The sequence below is a fragment of the Diadema antillarum genome, unplaced genomic scaffold, assembly GCF_040938485.1.
Source record: "Diadema antillarum isolate AM-2024a unplaced genomic scaffold, OU_Dant_1.0 seq00000005_RagTag, whole genome shotgun sequence".
In the NCBI taxonomy this organism is placed as follows: Eukaryota; Metazoa; Echinodermata; class Echinoidea; order Diadematoida; family Diadematidae; genus Diadema; species Diadema antillarum.
The window spans coordinates 502,452-520,902 of NW_027271127.1; the positions used below are offsets into that span (position 1 = coordinate 502,452).

Genomic DNA, 18,451 nt, shown 5'->3' on the forward strand with positions numbered 1-18,451 from the left:
CTGGCGCGACCCTCGGCCCCCCCCCCCCCCATTTTCTTATATCTATTTCTGTTGTGTTGACAAAATTAAGAGAGGGGGCATGAAAGGGGGATGCGCTCCCTCTAAATCCGCGATTGCGTCAACCACAAATATCAATGTTGGATTAACCACAAATGTCATAAGAATTTCGTTAAAAAAAAAAGGGGGGGGGGCGCCTTTATAAAATCAAAGGCTGGCGCGACCCCCCCTTTTCTCATTTTTGTTTCTGTTGGTTTAACCTAATATAGTGAGGGTGAACCAGAGGGGGATGCGCCCCCTCTCGATCTATCATTGCGTCAACCACAAATGGAAAAACTCATTGCTTGCATTACAGGGGCGGATCCGGGAATTCCGTAAAGGGGAGGGGCGCCTTTACAAAATCAAAGGCTGGCGCGACCCTCCCCCTCCCCATTTTCTTCTTTTTTTCTGTTGTGTTGACGAAATAAAGAGAGGGGCAATAAAGGGGGTGCGCCCCCTCTCAGTCCGCGATTGCGTCAACCACAAGTCAAAATCGGGGATTGACCACTAAATGTCATAACACGTCGACCACAAATGTCATAACGCGTCACAGGGGTGGATCCAGGAATTCCGTAAGGGGGGGGGGGGGGGGGGCGCCTTTACAAAATCAAAGGCTGGCGCGACACCCTCTCACCCCCCCCCCCCCATTGTCTTATTTTTGTTTCTGTTAGTTTAACCTAAAATAGAGAGGGGGATGCGCCCCCTGTCGATCCATCATTGCGTCAACCACAAATGGAAAAACTCATTGCTTGCATTGAAATGAAATGAAATGAAATGAAATGAAATTTATTCATATTCCACATAGTGGACATTTTTTTTAATGATAAAATATACAGGGTATAACACATAGTGGACATTAAATATCAAAACTATACAGAGTATATTACATGTATATACAAAATATCGTGATATTCTGAGATAAAAATAACACCATGTGCAAATGTGGAGGGGACTACTTAGAAGCACTGCTTGTTAGATGTAGTCCCCCTACAGATTATAGACAAAATAATATCATGGATAAGGCTGAGTGAAATAACAAAAACACCATATATACACTATTTACAAGGGCACATGAACTGTACTATGGATACATACAACAAGTCATGTATGTGTTACAAAGCACAGGTTTATGTATAAGTGTTTACAGTGTACATCATATACCATTAGAATAATGAATGAAACAGAAGATAACCTCCCGAGTATACTTAATGAAAGTACTTCTGGAAAACATTGATTGAAATATACATACGTTTTATTACCATAAAACTGTTTATTAATACTTATCAAGAAACAAATTTTTGAGCTTATACTTAAAGCTATTCAAGCTCTGAGCTTGTTTTAGTGAACGATCAAAGGAATTCCATAGCTTAGGACCAGTAAACGTGAAATTTCTGTTACCAAAACTAGTTCTATTCTTAGGAAGATGATAATCATTCGCATACCTAACATTATTTTTTCGAAACATTTCCTCAAATACAGCAGGGGTAGCGTTAATTTCTACATTGTACATAAAACAACCCAGCTGAAGACGATATAAATCAGTAAGAATACGGTTTTCTTTAAACAAGACACAGAAATGAAAAAAAAGGGGGTGGGGCAGGTTTTAATTTTGTAAAGGCGCCTCCCCTTTACGGAATTCCTGTATCCGCTCCTATAATGCAAGCAATGAGTATTGACATTTGTGGTCGACGCAATCGCGGATCGAGAAGGGGGCGCATCCCCTCTGGTGCCGTCTCTCTTTTTTTAAAATCAAAACAGTGAAAATAAAACAAACAAGGTGGGGGGGGGGGGGCGCTGCGGCAGACTTAATAATTATTTTGCAAGGCGGCTCCCCTTTACTGAATTCCTGGATCCGCCCCTGGAATGCAAACGATGGGTTTTGACATTAAATTGTGGTTGACGCAATCTCAGATCGAGGGGGAGGGGGAGGCGCACACCCCTTCTGGTGCCCCCTCTCTATATTCTGTTAACGCAACAGAAATAAGAATAAGAAAATTGGGTGGGGGGGGGGGGGTCAAGGCAGCCTTTGATTTTGTAAAGGCGACTCCCCTTTGCGGAATTCCTGGATCCATTCCTGTAAGGCAAGCAATGAGTTTTTACATTTATGGTTGACGCAATAGGGGATCGAGAAGGGGGTGCATCCCCCTTTAGTGCCCCCTCTCTTTTTTTTAATCAAAACAATGAAAATGAAACAAAAAAGGGGGGTGCGGCAGCCCTAATAATTATTTTGTAAAGGCGGCTCCCCTTTACTGAAATCCTGGATCCGCCCCTGGAATGCAAACGATGGGTTTTGACATTAACTTGTGGCTGACGCAATCTCAAATCGAGGGGGGGGGGGGCGCACCCCCTCTAGTGCCCCCTATCTACTTGTTGTTAAAACAGCAGAAATAAAAAGAAAAAATGGGGTAGGGTTGCGGTAGCCTTAATTTTGTAAAGGCGCCTCCCCTTTGCGAAATTCCTGGATCCGCCCCTGTGACGCGTTATGACATTTACAGTACGTTTGGAAATTTTGACATTTGTGGTCGACGTCTTATGACATTTGTTGTTAATCCAATTTTGACATTTGCGGTTGACGCAATCGCGGATCGAGAGGGGGCGCATCCCCCTCTGTAAAGGCGGCTCCCCTTTACTGAATTCCTGGATCCGCCCCTGGAATGGAAACGATGGGTTTTGACATTAACTTGTGGTTGACGCAATCTCAAATCGAGGGGGGGGGGGGGGGGCGCACCCCCTCTAGTGCCCCTATCTATTTGTTGTTAAAACAGCAGATATAAAAAGAAAAAATGGGGTAGGGTTGCGGCAGCTTTAATTTTGTAAAGGCGCCTCCCCTTTACAAAACTCCTGGATCCGCCCCTGTGACGCATTATGACATTTCCAGTACGCTTGGAAATTGTGACATTTGTGGTCGACGTCTTATGACATTTGTGGTTAATCCAATCTTGACATTTGCGATTTAATTGCGGATCGGAAGGGGGCGCATCCCCCTCTGTAAAGGCGGCTCCCCTTTACTGAATTCCTGGATCCGCTCCTGGAATGGAAACGATGGGTTTTGACATTAACTTGTGGTTGACGCAATCTCAGATCGGGGGGGGGGGGGGGGGGAGGCGCACCCCCTCTAGTGCCCCCTATCTATATTTTTTGTTAAAACAGCAGAAATAAAAAGAAAAGATGGGGTAGGGTTGCGGCAATTTTAATTTTGTAAAGGCGCCTCCCCTTTACGAAACTCCTGGATCCGCCCCTGTGACGCGTTATGCCATTTGCAGTACGTTTGGAAATTTTGACATTTGTGGTCGACGTTTTATGACATTTGTGGTTAATCCAATTTTGACATTTGCGGTTGACGCAATCGCGGATCGAGAGGGGGCGCATCCCCCTCTGGTGCCCCCTCTCTATATTTTGTTAACGCAACAGAAATAAAAATAAGAAAAGGGGGGGGGGGGGGGTCTCGCCAGCCTTTGATTTTGTAAAGGCGACTCCCCTTTGCGGAATTCCTGGATCCATCCCTGTAAGGCAAGCAAGGAGTTTTGACATTTGTGGTTAACGCAATCGCGGATCGAGAAGGGGGCGTATCCCTTTTTGGTGCCCCCTCTCTTTTAAAAAAAAATCAAAACAATGAAAATAAAACAAAAAAAGGGGGTGCGGCAGCCCTAATAATCACTTTGTAAAGGCGGCTCCTCCTTTACTGAAATCCTGGATCCGCCTCTGGAATGCAAACGATGGGTTTTGACATTAATTTGTGGCTGACGCAATCTCAGGTCGGGGGGGGGGGGGCGCACCCCCTCTAGTGTCCCCTATCTCTTTGTTGTTAGAACAGCAGAAATAAAAAGAAAAATGGGGTAGGGTTGCGGCAGCCTTAATTTTGTGGTTAATTTGTGGTTAATCCAATTTTGACATTTGCGGTTGACGCAATCGCGGATCGAGAGGGGGCGCATCCCCCTCTGGTGCCCCCTCTCTATATTTTGTTAACGCAACAGAAATAAAAATAAGAAAATTGGGGGGGGGGGGGTCAAGCCAGCCTTTGTTATAGTAAAGGCGACTCCCCTTTGCGGAATTCCTGGATCCGCCCCCTGTAAGGCAAGCAACGAGTTTTGACATTTGTGGTTGACGCAATCGCCAATCGAGAAGCGAGCGCATCCCCTTTTGGTGCCCCTTCTCTTTTTAATAAAAACAACAGAAAAAAAAAAATGGGGAGGGGTGCGGCAGCCCTAATAATTATTTTGTAAAGGCGGCTCCCCTTTACTGAATTTCTGGATGCGCCCCTGTAATGCAAACAATGGGTTTTGACATTAACGTCTGGTTGAAGCAATCTCAGATCGCGGGGGGGGGGGGGGGCGCACGCCCCCTCTAGTGCCCCCTATCTTTTTGTGTTAAAACATCAGAAATAAAAAGAAAAAATGGAGTAGGGTTGCGGCAGCTTTGATTTTGTAAAGGCGTCTCCCCTTTACGGAATGCCTGTATCCGCTCCTATAATGCAAGCAATGAGTATTGACATTTGTGGTCGACGTCTTATGACATTTGTGGTTAATACAATTTTGACATTTGCGTGTTGACGCGATCGCGGATCGAGAGGGGGCGCACCCCCCTCTGGTGCCCCCTCTCTATATTTTGTTAACCCAACAGGAATAAAAATAAGAAAATTGAGGGGTGGGGGGGGGGGGGGAGGGTCTCACCAGCCTTTGATTTTGTAAAGGCGACTCCTCTTTAAGTAAATTTGGAAATTTTGACATTTGTCGTCGACGTGTTATGACATTAGTGGTTAATCCGCTTTTGACATTTGTCGTCGACGTGTTATGACATTTGCAGTAAAAACGGAAATTTTGACATTGTCGTCGACGTGTTATGACATAAGTGGTTAATCCGATTTTGACATTTGTCGTCGACGTGTTATGACATTAGTGGTCATTATGACATTTGTCGTCGACGTGTTGACATTAGTGGTTGTTTTGACATTTGTCGTCGACGTGTTATGACATAAGTGGTTGTTATGACATTTGTCTTCGACGTGTTATGACATTAGTGGTTGTTTTGACATTAGTGGTCGATTTTGACATTAGTGGGCTCTACACGGTGCCCTGCCTGGAGTAGCAGGTCGTCTTCCTTTATGATCATTGGATCTCCAATAACCTTGGTCTTGGTCGGAACCTCAAACTGTGCTCCGTTTCGGAACCCAAACTGTGGTCCTCGGAACCCCAAACACCCTGTTGATTTTAATAACATGATACTTCCCTTATAATCTGTGGTGTTTTGTTATTCTTGATTCTCTTCAACGATCTTATCAACAAAAACACATTCATAATTCAGTCATAATTTCATATCAACCACAAATAATTTCCATAGTTATCTTTCACGATGTATCATTATCTTTTAACATTGAGTTGGGACGATAAATCATTGCAGCCCATTAAAATCTAAGCATTATTCTGGGTCTGTATTTTATTTTCTTCCACAGTGCAATTAAAATTCTGTTTGATTCACCGACCTTACACATACGATGCCATATCGGTATTTACATAACTAGAAACAAAAATGATCATGTATTTTAATAGTCATTAACTCGAATCCTCCTGGTGAGAGATTCTCTGCTGGACGATCAGGCTGTCCGAGCCGAAATGCACAATCCCCGAATCACATTACATACCCACACTCTGCTTCACTGAACCAAGGAGGTTCGAGAAATGGAGTCACAACAGTCTTATTCGCTTTGATCCCGTGCTCGAAGCCGTTACTCAAAAATATTTGAAGTATGTGTCAAACCAAGGAGGTTGAAGAGATGGAGTAACAACAGAGTTATTCCCTTTGATCTATGTTCGAAGCCGCTGCTCAAAAATGTTTGAAGCATGTGCCAAACAGGATTTGCCGCGCCGGTACGAAGACAATTGACTCGTGTCTCATTGCATAATCACCAGCCACTTTCAAAGGAGGATATGTCTTTGTGATGGTAGTTACTTTTCGCTATCCCTTCTTATAAAAGGTAGGTGGTACAGACACGAGGATGCACGAACAGAAATTGAGGAAAAATGCTGAAATGAAGGTGAAAATTACTCGACTGGGCATACCTGGGCACTAATCTGATATATCTATCAATAAAGAATTATACTTGAAGATCATTACATATTAGTTTCATTTGGGGAAATTAAGTGGAAAAGTGATAAAACCAGCTTTCCAGGATGGTACAGTTTTAAACATTTTCACATAATACAGCTCTGATTTACACTTTTGCGCAAATTTCTGAACGGAATTGACTTTTGTTTTACATGCTTTATTATTAAGTGAAATTTCATTTCATTTAATGAATAAATAAGCAAAATATGGCCAACATTATGATAACGTTCAAAATGAATCTTCAGATTGCTCAGCAAGACGGCGGCTTGGAACATCGATCATCAAAGGCACAAGTTCACCTGTGGAATTCTTTTGTACATCAATAGAAATCTGACGACTGTTTGAATAATTACAGCCAGTTGGAACTCCATGTATAAAACCTCCTTGGTCAAACTGGACCTGCCGCTCAGATGCGAAGACAATTGACTCGTGTCTCATTGCATAATCACCAGCCACTTTCCAAGGAAGATATGTCTTTGTGATGGTAATTACTTTTCGCTATCCCTACTTACAAACGATGGGCGGTAGACAATGGTAAAGGCACGGGGGTGTGCAAATAGAAATGCTCAAATATTGCTGAAATGGATATCAAAATTACTCGACTGTACGTGTCTGTACGCTAATCTGACATATCAATTTATAAAGAACTATACTTGAAGATGATACCATATTAGTTTCATTTGGCGGAAATAAGGAGAAAAGTGATAAAACCGGCTTTTCATGAGGGTAAAATTTCAAACACTTTCACAAAATACAGCTCAGATTTACACTTTTGCACATATTTTCGGACGGAATTGACTTTTGTTTTATATGCTTTATCATTAGGTGAAATTTCATTGCATTTGATATTCAAACGAGCAGCATATACCCAATATTATGTTAGCGTTAAAAATGAATCTTCAGATTGCTCAGAAAGATGACGGCTTCAAGCATCGAACATCAAAGACACAAATGCACCTGTGGAATTCTTTTGTCCATCCATAGAAAACTGACAGCTGATTGAATAATTATAGTCATTTGTAACTCCATCTCTTGAACCTCCTTGACTGAACTTCCCAATTTGAAGTGACGTAATACTAGTAGCCTGATCCTGAGCGTTCAGCAATACTATGCGCATATGCGGCATCTGAAATTTACGCACAAACATCTTTGTTAGACCATAGGCCTCCATGTAAAATAGGTCAGATGACATTCATTCTTGGAAAAAATTTTTGCAGAAGTCCCGCCCCCATTTCCTCACTGTCCTGCGTTTTCTTCCTGTCAAATGTTCTAAACCATTTCGTTTTGCAATGGTTAAGCCTCTGCTTGACGTCATTGCTTCCTGTCCAATGATCCTATCTTGACCAAACTATAAACTTGTGCTGTGACGTCCTTAATGATGTCCACATTCCAGACAGTACGAGGCATACTATCAAGGATACCCTTTCCTCGTATTTTGAAGTCACAAATAGAGTCTTCTCATTCTGGAAACATTTAATTCCAACCCATTGTCCTTTACCTTCAGAATTGTACGTCACAGAATCGCCTTGTTTGGTCATGTTTAATGCAAGCTCATGTCTTTGGAGTCGCACTACTTGTTTATTATGAATTGAAGCAACATAAGTTTCTTACAATAACCAGTAATTAAATGAGACAATATCTGCTTATGATGATGCGCGAGTGCCCTCCTCGTGGCTAAGGATGTGTGTGTGTGTGTGTGTGTGTGTGTAGGGGGTATTAAGCCTGAACTTTTGAAATTTTACAATTTCTTAAAATTTTGCAAAAGCCTCAAATTATGGAATTGAAAAAGAAATCTTCTCCAGAATCAAAAGATATTGAGTTAAGTTAGTGCTATGAAAAAGTAGGTAATGGATGACTGTAGTTTAAATTTTGCTCATATTATGGCGGACTTTAACATCATTTGTCTGTTTCCTGATTTTTGGTGATGTTGTCATGGCAGCAGATCATTTAGATAATGAAATATATCTTTTAAGGAAATGATAATCGTGCTTGCACGAAATACCTGTAAAAAAAAGACAAGCGCATAATGGGACTTACAATGCATGTACAAGTTCAATATCAAATTTGACTTCTTTCAAGTGACACGCACGAAAGTACAATTAAAGGCGCCTACCATGCAACACTGGGCAAATAAAGCCCACAAGACCGACGCTAGGTAGAAAAAAGGCCCACGAGACCGACACTGTATACATCAATCCTGTCATTAATGTCAATCTCGTGGGCCTCTTTTTGCCTTGTGTCGAATTCATGAGCCTTATTTATCAAGTGTCGAGCTGGTGGGCCGTATAGCCCGTGGACCTTATTACTTGATGTCGAACTCATGGGACTTGTTCACATTGTTGTAGGTCGTGGGCTGTATGACTCGTGGGTGTTGAGCTCGTGACGTGCACCCCCGTTGCCACACCAGCAATCAGAACGGTATTGTAGTTTTCTATTTGTTGAATAATGGTGGAGGAGTTTTCATGGACCCAGGTGTCTGTGATAGCTGTTAGCGGAGAAGTGAAGATAATTTCACTTTGAAAGGAGTATAGTTCTATGGAATCAAAATTTTTACTTAAACTTCAGGTATTATTATTAAGTTACTATGAAAAAAATCGAGAACCACAGCCAGTTCATCGTAATCCCGTCAGTCAAATTTCCAAAACCCGAACCCAAATACAACTGTGGATCTAGTGAAAGCAGCAAAATTAGTAGAACAGTTCAGTGAAAGTATGAGGAAAATCGGACAATCTACGTAAAAAAAAAAATGAACTTTTAAATTTTTGGAGCTGTCATTGCTGGATAAACAGACTACTACAATTCATGACATCGTTATGGACAATAGTCTAGTGAAAATATATAGAAATTTCAACATATTTACAATTTCTAGCATAATGAAAGAACACTTGACTTACCTCTTTAAGAAATAGGGGAATAATATTATCATTCTTAACTATGTATAAGCATGGACCCTTTTGTGGTAGGATCCATGGCATAAGTAACAAGTCAATGGGATGTGTATACTTTTCATGAAAAATGAAATTTTCTCCTTATCCAGTGATGACGGCGCCAAAACTTTTAAAATACATAACTTTTGAATGACTGCCAGATTTTTCTCAAACTTTCACTGCTGTATTCTGTTAATATTACTTCTTTCACTCAGTTCACATTTATATCATTTTTTGGTAGTTTATTTCCTGTATGGATGAATTCCTTTATTCAAATCTTTGATAGTAAAACAGTTTCTTTCAAGGTTTAGCAAAATTTCTTGATCGTGTATAGTTTTTATTTTGATAAGCCATTCTCTAAAAGTATAGATACAATAAATAGGATATGAGGGTCTGTGACGTGTGTGTGTGTGTGTGTGTGTGGATGTGTGTGCATGTTTGCGTGTGTTTGCATGAAGGCCGATGTGTGTTCTGTGTATGCATTTGAGCGGGACGCTGAGGCCAGTAACACTATATAGTGTATGAATTATTTGGAAATTTATGTGATTCCAAACACTCGACACTGCTGAGGCAGCTTTGTTTCAGATTTCACGAAAATCACAAATATGAGGCTAAACCTGATAGACAAAATAATAATAATAATAATGATAATAATAGTAATAATAATAATAATAATAACAACAACAAACCAACAAAACAAAACTCTTGATTTCTGTTTTTACTCTACAGTCAGTCAAATAACATTACAATACCCATGACGCGTAGTCCTGTTAATCAACAAAATTTTCTTTCTAGCACTTATTCATAATCCATGTCAGACTGAACACACGCTCCTACACACAATCACTCACACAAGGACCGTAGATTGCTTGGCTGATGACCGATTCTGTAAAAGGGTGTATTGAGGAGCTAAACGCTGGTGGAAATTCCGGGATGGAGTCTTATATAATCGCAACTAGATATGAACCAACCACACCTTTGCTTGTTTGCAGTTGAGCGATCTCCGTTTTAAAGTACTACGTAATCCCTTATCTCTGTCTTAGTTGCAGATCAACTATTAATCTTCTCTCTGACAGTCCAATGATGTAACAAAGTAGCTTCAATTAAAGGCCATTTGTCAGTAATTTTTTTTTTTCGTTCTTTTCCGTTTTGTTTCAATATGAATGATTTGGTACAGGGAACAACTAGGATTTCTTGTATTTAGAGGCAGAGTTAGCCGAAGGCAAAATACAAAACAATTTCATTCACATTTATACTCCCTTTCTCAAACTTAACAATATATTAAATTCAATGATAAGCCATGAAACAAGACTACTGATATCTACCTTTGATATACCTATCGCGTAGGTACCTATCCATACTGCTACTAGTATCGAAGTTTGAAAGAGGAGTGTGACATTGCACATTCTATCACCGAATGGCCAGAAACACCGGACGTCAACTATCATTCCGGGACGAGAAGCTATCATGGCGAAATCTAAGATGGTGTTAGCTCTTTCTTACTTAGCACTCCTTGTCACTTTCTATCCACCGTCGATATTTGGCCAATGGAATCCTCAACTAGATAGGATCTGGAAAGATATCTCAAAAGGTGAGTTTTATGTATCCCGATGTTAACATCTTCAAAAGGGTTACAAGTAAGCTTCCAAGTTTTTGTATTTGAACACAGCAAAATGTTTTTTTTTTTCTTCCAGACGTTGATGTGATGTGGAGTGATGTGATAATCGTAAAGAACTGCCCTCGTATTGTTCGTTTGCTCTTAGACGGCAATTGTCTTTATAAAGCGTTAACAAGGGAAAATATGTAAGACAAGATATGGAAGGTTGTCATAAGTAACTGTACTTTATACATGAATATGCGGTATAAGAAACATGCAAACATACCCTTCAGCGAAATCGGAATGTCAGTAATCTCTGACTGATCAGATGATAGCTAATATTATGTAACAGAAATCATTAAGTAGCTTTATACTATCGCAGAAGTGATTAATCAAATATACAAATATTTTATACTGATTTACGTTACAGGTCAGACTAAACCGTGGCAGTGGAGTGTTGAAAAACTATTCTCTGAAAAAGGAATGAATTACGAACACATCACGTCTCTCTCCAAAAACAACAGCGTATTCTTGAAGGTAAGGACGTTGGTTACTTCTTAAGTATATTTTGGGTCTATATCGATACATTGTATATAGCTTCAACCAAGGAAGTGGGGGGGGGGGTGTGTCTACTGAGAAGAAAAGAGAATGAAGGCAGTGATGTTGGGGTGAAACAGGTATAGGTAGAAATCAACTTAGTTATGGATTTGTGACAAAAGTATCAGCTACTATATGGTTGTTAGGAATAATTTGGATTCTACAATCTTATCATCTAACATGTTTTCAAAGTGACTTTTTTTTAAAACAATGTATCAACATTTTCACATATGCGTTCAAAATGTTACAACACCGACATGAGTTCGTCATACAGCTGTCATATGGTACAACGAGGAGCTTGGGTTCCCAGGTTGATGGTAGTGAGAAATAAACTCCATTCCCAGTCAAATGACTGCAATGCGCGTAATGAGCAGAAGATATTTACAGTTTAATCTTTACACGAATATTCAGTTAGAAAATTCAACCACATAGTGTCCTGTATGAAAAGAAAGCAAGAGCTTCAGTGTGAAAAACACACACATCAGGAAAATTCCAGGCCCGAGAAATCTTTTTTTTTCTTTTTTTTTCTGGCATTCGTGCAGGCTGCTAGCAACCAGCTGACAGACATGGTGAACAAAGCGCCAGTGCGTCAGATGGCATCAGGCGAGCGCGTATTTGTGCTGATGGATGACGCTCCTCTTTCCGAGAGATGCTACACCGACCTGATGCAGTACCTCACCGATATACGCAATGGTGTTTACTATGCCCGGAGAAGTAAGTTGTATGGTGGTGGTGGAGGTGGTGGTGGTGGTGGGGGGGGGGGGGGGGGGGGGAAAGGGTGTCTTCTGGAAAAAGATTTCAATTAAAAGTGGCATTTTTTCTTTGGTATGATTTCGTTTTAGGGCTTAAGATAGTTCCAAAGTGTGAGTTAAGGATTAAAATCACCAATATGAAAGTCTTAGTCAGTATGAGTAAAGTTAAGTAATTTAAAACACGCAAAATGTAGCCATACAATTTACTGAGTTCAGGAGTATTTTTAGACCGTTCTAACGGTCAATCCACACATTTGAAGCATATTGAAGAGCGCCACCGTAGGGCAGCTACAGCTACACTCACTCTGCCATCCATACAATCCACCGCGGAAGTACGTAACCCAACGGCACACGGTGACCGAACCAGTCCCCCCCTCCCCCCCCCCCGCGCTCCCCATACAAACTACACTCATTGCTAGTACGTGTACAGAGTGTATGGCCATAACAAAGCACACAAACCCACACACTCTTTTTGTTTTATATATCCTTATATCACTGGCGTAGCCGGGGGGGGGGGGGGGGGGGGCGGCGATGGGGGCGGTCGCCCCCCCCCCCCAAGATTTGGACCCGGGATTTGGCAGGCGGAAAAAAAAAATGCGTGTATACTGTATGCGTGCACAAGAAGCGGGTCTCCTTTGCAACCTGTCGTCAGATAAGATCATATTTTTTTGAATATTTCACTCAAAGTGTGCACCATATCGTTGATTTCAATTCCAAATATGCAAAATCTCTCGTGCTTGGGAGGGGGTATCCCCCTCCCAAACTCTCCCCCTCTGTGCCTCTTTCTCTAGCTTAGTACACATTTTAGATTTACAAAAAATTATGAATAATGCTGAGTGCACAAGACTTATCACTTATATTCCGAAAACTCAAAGTTCCCTCATGTACAAGGGGAATTTCCCCTTTTAGTCAAGCCTTTCCTCCCTCAGTTCCCCCCCCCCCGCCATCAGTTTTTTTTTTGTGTGTGATTTCCCAAATATTCCATCAAGTATGCATACATACGAGATATCTCAATTTCAACTTAAAAAGGCAAAAGCGGACGATGGAGATAACACTCGCCGAAGCCTTCTCCCTGCTCGCCCCCCCCCCCATGCATAGAAGTAGACTGTGGCTACACTTTGAACATAAACAGTTTTCCAAATATGACACAAAATGTCCTTCCACAGACTTGCTGCACTTCTCTTCTGATTGACAAATTTCCATAATATTCCAACAAAAGTGTGCGCCAGATTGTTGAATTTCAGTTCTAAAAACTTAAAACTGAAAAAAGGCTCCTTTGAATATGGGAGAGGTATCTTGCCACCCTTCCATTGCTTGTTACCCACTATAGACCTAGTACATTTTTGGGAATGACAACTTCCGAATTTTCCACAAAAAGTGTGCTCCAGATCGATTAAAAACGCAAAAGCTCCGCGAACGGGAGGGGAAGTCCTCCTTCTCCTTAGCTCTACCTCACTAGACTTTATACATACACACAGATGATGCACATTCGGAATAAGAGCTAAATTCCGTGATTTTAGCACTTCGATATAAAAAGTATTGCACCATTAGTGCAAAAATTTGCACCAGATCGCTGAATTTCAGGTCTGAAAATGCAAAATCACCTTCGTGTGGGAGGGTATATGCCCCTATCTACACCCTCGTGTTCATGCTTTTTCTATTTGATTGCTGAACAGACAGCGTTCATGATATTCAGTGTAAGAGTTAATATAAGAAGATTATTTAAATGATTCCATTTAATAGGCAAATTGTTCAATAATAATCTACACTAAAATATACTGCAACCTTAAACAAGTGGGACTGTTTCAACTCGTTAAAACACGCTAAAACATGCATCAAATTGCACCATTTGCAACATCAAAATGCAAAAAGTACTCACCATGGGAGGGGGGACACCCCCTCCCACATCTTCCCCTCCCCCTCGCTCGCTCCGCTCGCTCGGGGTCAGTCGCGATCACGATATTTAGAGTGAGAATTAATACAAGAAGATTATTTTAATGACTCCATTTTATAGGCAAATTGTTCAATGATAACCTACACTAAAATATACTGCAACCTTAAACAAGTAGGATTGTCTCAACTCGTTAAAACACGCCAAAACATGCATCAAATTGCACCATTTGCAACATCAAAATGCAAAAACGTTCTCACCGTGGAAGGGGGGACACCCCCCTCCCACCCCCTCGCCTCCCCCCTCGCTCGCTCCGCTTGCTCTGGCTCAGTCGCGATCATGATATTTAGAGTAAGAATTAATACAAGAAGATTATTCAAATAATGATACCATTCTATAGGCAAATTGTTCAATAGTGATCTACACTAAAATATACTGCAACCTTAAACAAGTGGTACTGTCTCAACTCGTTAAAACACGCCAAAACATGCAACAAATTGCACCATTTACAACTAATGCAAAAAGTTCTCACCGTGGGAGGGGGACGCCCCCCTCCCACACCCTCCCCTTTCCCCTTGCTCGCTCCGCTTAAGAATTAATACAAGAAGACTATATAAATGATACCATTTTATAGGCAAATTGCTCAATAATGATCTACATTAAAGTGTACTGCAACCGTGGGACTGTCTCAACTCGTTAAAACACGCCAAAGCATGCATCAAATTGCACCATTTGCAACATCAAAATGCAAAAAGTTCTCACCGTGGGAGGGAGACACCCCCCCCCCCACACACCCTCCCCTTTCCCCTCGCTCGCTCCGCTCGCTCTGGCTCAGTCGCGTTCATGATATTTAGAGTAAGAATTAATACAAGATGATTATTTAAATGATACCATTTTATAGGCAAAATGTTCAATAATAATCTACATCAAAGTATACTGCTATCTTAAACAAGTGGGACTGTTTCACGTCGATAAAACGCGCAAAAACATGCGTCAAATTGCACCATTTACAACATCAAAATGCAAAAAGTCCTTCCCACACCCTCCCACACCCTCCCCCCCCCCCCCCCCCCTCGCTCGCTCCGCTCGCTCATGCTCGGTCGCTTCGCTCCCTCGCAGACTAACCGCCCCCCTAACATCAAATCCTGGCTACGCCGTTGCCTTATATATAAGAGAGTTAATCGTAGAGAATATACATTTGGACTCCTTTGGGTATAATTTTAGTTAGATCAGAATGATAAGTCGCTAGTCATGACATTGTAATGACATCAAAGACACGCATTGTGTGATTTGTGTGCTCGACGTTCTCGTTGGAGAGGCATCTCAAAAGAAATGGCTTCCCTCTTTTAAAACAACATTGACTAATGCAGTTACAATATTGTCTTGTTTATGTGCATGACCTTACTGTTTATTCAAGTAATTTTCAGTACGCAAAAGTCTTAAAGTATTCTGACGTCACAATGAGAATTTTGGGTGGTAGGCCTACACATTGTATTTTACTTATCCATATCATTGCATCGAAATGGATAATTTTGCAATTGTCAATAAGATTCGACAGCAAAAAAAAAGTTACTGTTGGTACTTATCTAACCCTCTGGATTTATAATTTTTGATATATATTATCATTAGAGTTTATCTATCTTTATTATTTATTTGTGTGTGTACCATTTTATAAAGTAACCCACTGTGATCAGTGTTCATGTTAATATTTAACATTATGAAACATGTTACAGTGGACTTCCGTTATAACGAAGTCCTCGGGACCGGCAGTTTTCTTTCGTTATATCGAAATTTCGTTATAACCGGACAAATAAAAAATAGAAATACATAAAGTTAATAACGTTACGGCCAAACTTTTACTTCGTTATAAGCGGAATTTCGTTATGACCGCGTTCGTTATAACGTTATAATGATTCGTTATAATGATAATAGTAATTATGATAATAATAATGATAATGATAATAATGCTAACAGGGGTGGATCCAGGAATTCTGTAAAGAGGGAAACAGTATTTCCGGTACTACTTTCGGTTTTCATTTCATATTTTTCATTTTATTTCCTTTGTTTTAAAAAAATAAAGAGGGGGCGCTCGCCCGATGCGCCTTTCATTTTCAAACTTTTTTCATTTAATTTAATTTGATTTGACAGATTTGTGGTTCAATTTCGCCCCGAGAGATCTGGACTATGCAAATCCTTGTTTCAAATTTTTCTTTTGTCGATCATTTTCAAACAAAATCTATTCAACCTATAGTCATTCGTTACACATTTCGTCATTTACAATTTAAATTCGTCCGTCATACTCGCTGCACACATAACAGCAAAAGCAAATTCGTCTTTAGCGATCATGTTCGTCAAATTTTCCTTTAAATTCATCACATATCTTTTCTGTTGAGTTTCTTAGTTGTTTCATTTTTACTGCAACCGTTCACTTTTTCCACATTTAGGACTTAGGAGTAACATGCACACACGTTTTCCGTACCCCTGCACACAAAAAACCAAAGACAGACATGCACACACACACACACACACACACACACACACAAGCAAACAAACAAACAAACACTCCCTTCTCACAGAACACACGGAGACAAACATTATGTACTGTCAAACAAACGAAAACTGTGATCCACGATTTCCAGACAATTTTATATTTTTAATGTTTATTTTTGGGTTACGTACTTCCGCGGTGGCTTGTGCGGATGGCAGAAGTAGAAGATTAAGTCCAAAAGTTGTCACGACATGATAATAGAATTTTACTGTTTGAAATGCCCGGGTTTAAATGTTCTCTGACTGCCGTTTATCCTTCAATCTCCTGTGTGTGTTTATATACTGTATTGTTTACGAATGTCTACTGATTCCAATGCCGGGAGAAGGTGAGGTAAAGCAGGCTTAGAATTAGTGCACCCTCACACTATATGACCAATGCTATAATTTATTTGAAAAAAATCATGAAATAAGAATTGTGCGAACAAAGACGAATTTGATTCTTACATTTTCCAGTCGATGACAATCTACGATTTTGAATGCGATGTCTCTGAAAATGCATGACGAATAACGAATTACAGTGACGATTGACTAAATTGAAGTTAGGATTTGCATTCTGTGAGAGTCTCGGGACGAATTTGAATGAAAAATCTTTGAAATTGAATTTCAAAAGTGTGAAAATGGACTGGAAAACCTATAACAAATTACATTTATTAGGCGCTTAATACGGATGTTTCTAAGCGCGCAGTTTACCGGAATTTACGTAATCCAAAATAATAGAAACATATTGTATTGATATCTTTCATCAAAATTATTGCAATGAAGAATATTCTGCGTTGACAAATCACTACATTGTCTCAAGAATTCTCTTTTGTCTTCTTTTATAGGGAGTGGGCGTTGAACATGACTATTTCACTTCGCTATTATGTCGAGCTATCTAAATTCAAAAAAGGTGATCTTGCTATCCAAGAAAACGGGAAATTACGTGAGGATAATCCATTACTGCATTCATCAATCATCACAATGATTATTATGATGAACTCTACTCATGGTCATATTAGCAACAGAATCAACATGATGTCTATCACCTATATAGTGTACACTTCGCACGGGGATCTTCCCAGCGAGAAGTCGTTGTACACCTACAATTTCCAAAGCTATGGCGACATCTGGCTCTGCACTTCTAACAAGGCCAACGAGACATCAGGAGTGCCTTCTTTCGACGCTCAGTATTGTTTATTCCAAACTTATCTGGGTGGTGTGAGTATGTTTGCATTCTAATAAAAATCATAAGAAATCAATAGAATTTATACAATGAATTAAACTAATTCAGTAACACCAGTTTACGAAAACTTTTAAATTTACCTACGCTACATTCATCTTCTGTATGATTTTTAGTTGAATTGAATAGGATTTCTTCAATGAAGACCGACCATAATTAGAATCCTAGTCGTCAGCTTGGCTTGGACATCATCCATTGTGACTGAACAGTCTCGTGTGAATGACAGTCTTTCTCACGTGGGTCGAGTTATTATTTAGGTGGCTGTCTCTGGTCTGTTGAAATGACTCTACTATTTTTTTTTCCCGGACACGCTTGCATCAGTTTCTCCTCCCCTGATTTGAGACGCTGGTTCAGGGTTTTCCTCATTTTTTTTTTCCTGTGAGCTGAGAGGCCCTTAATGCTGGTCTCTTTATTCACAACATCCTTTTATCGCAGTTGATGTTGGCCTTCGGTTCTCCTTCAAGATGATAGCTCTCCTACAGGATGTCATTTAAGATGTTACCATCTTCCATCCGATGGACGTGTCCCAGCCTGTTCACTGCGTCCTGCTGGGAAGGCCAGGATGGGCAAGGACATCAGCATTGGGCACTCAATCTTGCCACATTTAAAGGACAAGTTCACCTTCATAAACATAAGGATTGAGAGAATGTAGCAATATTAGTAGAACACATCATTGAAAGTTTGAGGAAAATTGGACAATCCGTTCAAAAGTTATGAATTTTTGAAGTTTTTGTGCAGTAACTGCTGGATGAGAAGACTACTGCAGTGTGTGAATAACTTAGA

The 18,451-nt window shown here is 40.4% G+C and overlaps 1 protein-coding gene across 1 annotated transcript in view; it reads left to right on the forward strand.

Annotated features, from left to right (window-relative positions):
• The first annotated feature begins 11,145 nt into the window (after positions 1-11,145).
• LOC139724928 (nose resistant to fluoxetine protein 6-like) overlaps positions 11,146-18,451 on the forward strand; it is a 35,859-nt gene continuing 28,553 nt past the window's right edge. Inside the window, exons 1-3 of the mRNA XM_071636049.1 lie at positions 11,146-11,199; positions 11,802-11,973; positions 17,483-17,650. Of these exons, the coding sequence (XP_071492150.1) occupies positions 11,146-11,199; positions 11,802-11,973; positions 17,483-17,650 (394 nt within the window). The remainder of the gene's footprint in view (positions 11,200-11,801; positions 11,974-17,482; positions 17,651-18,451) is intronic.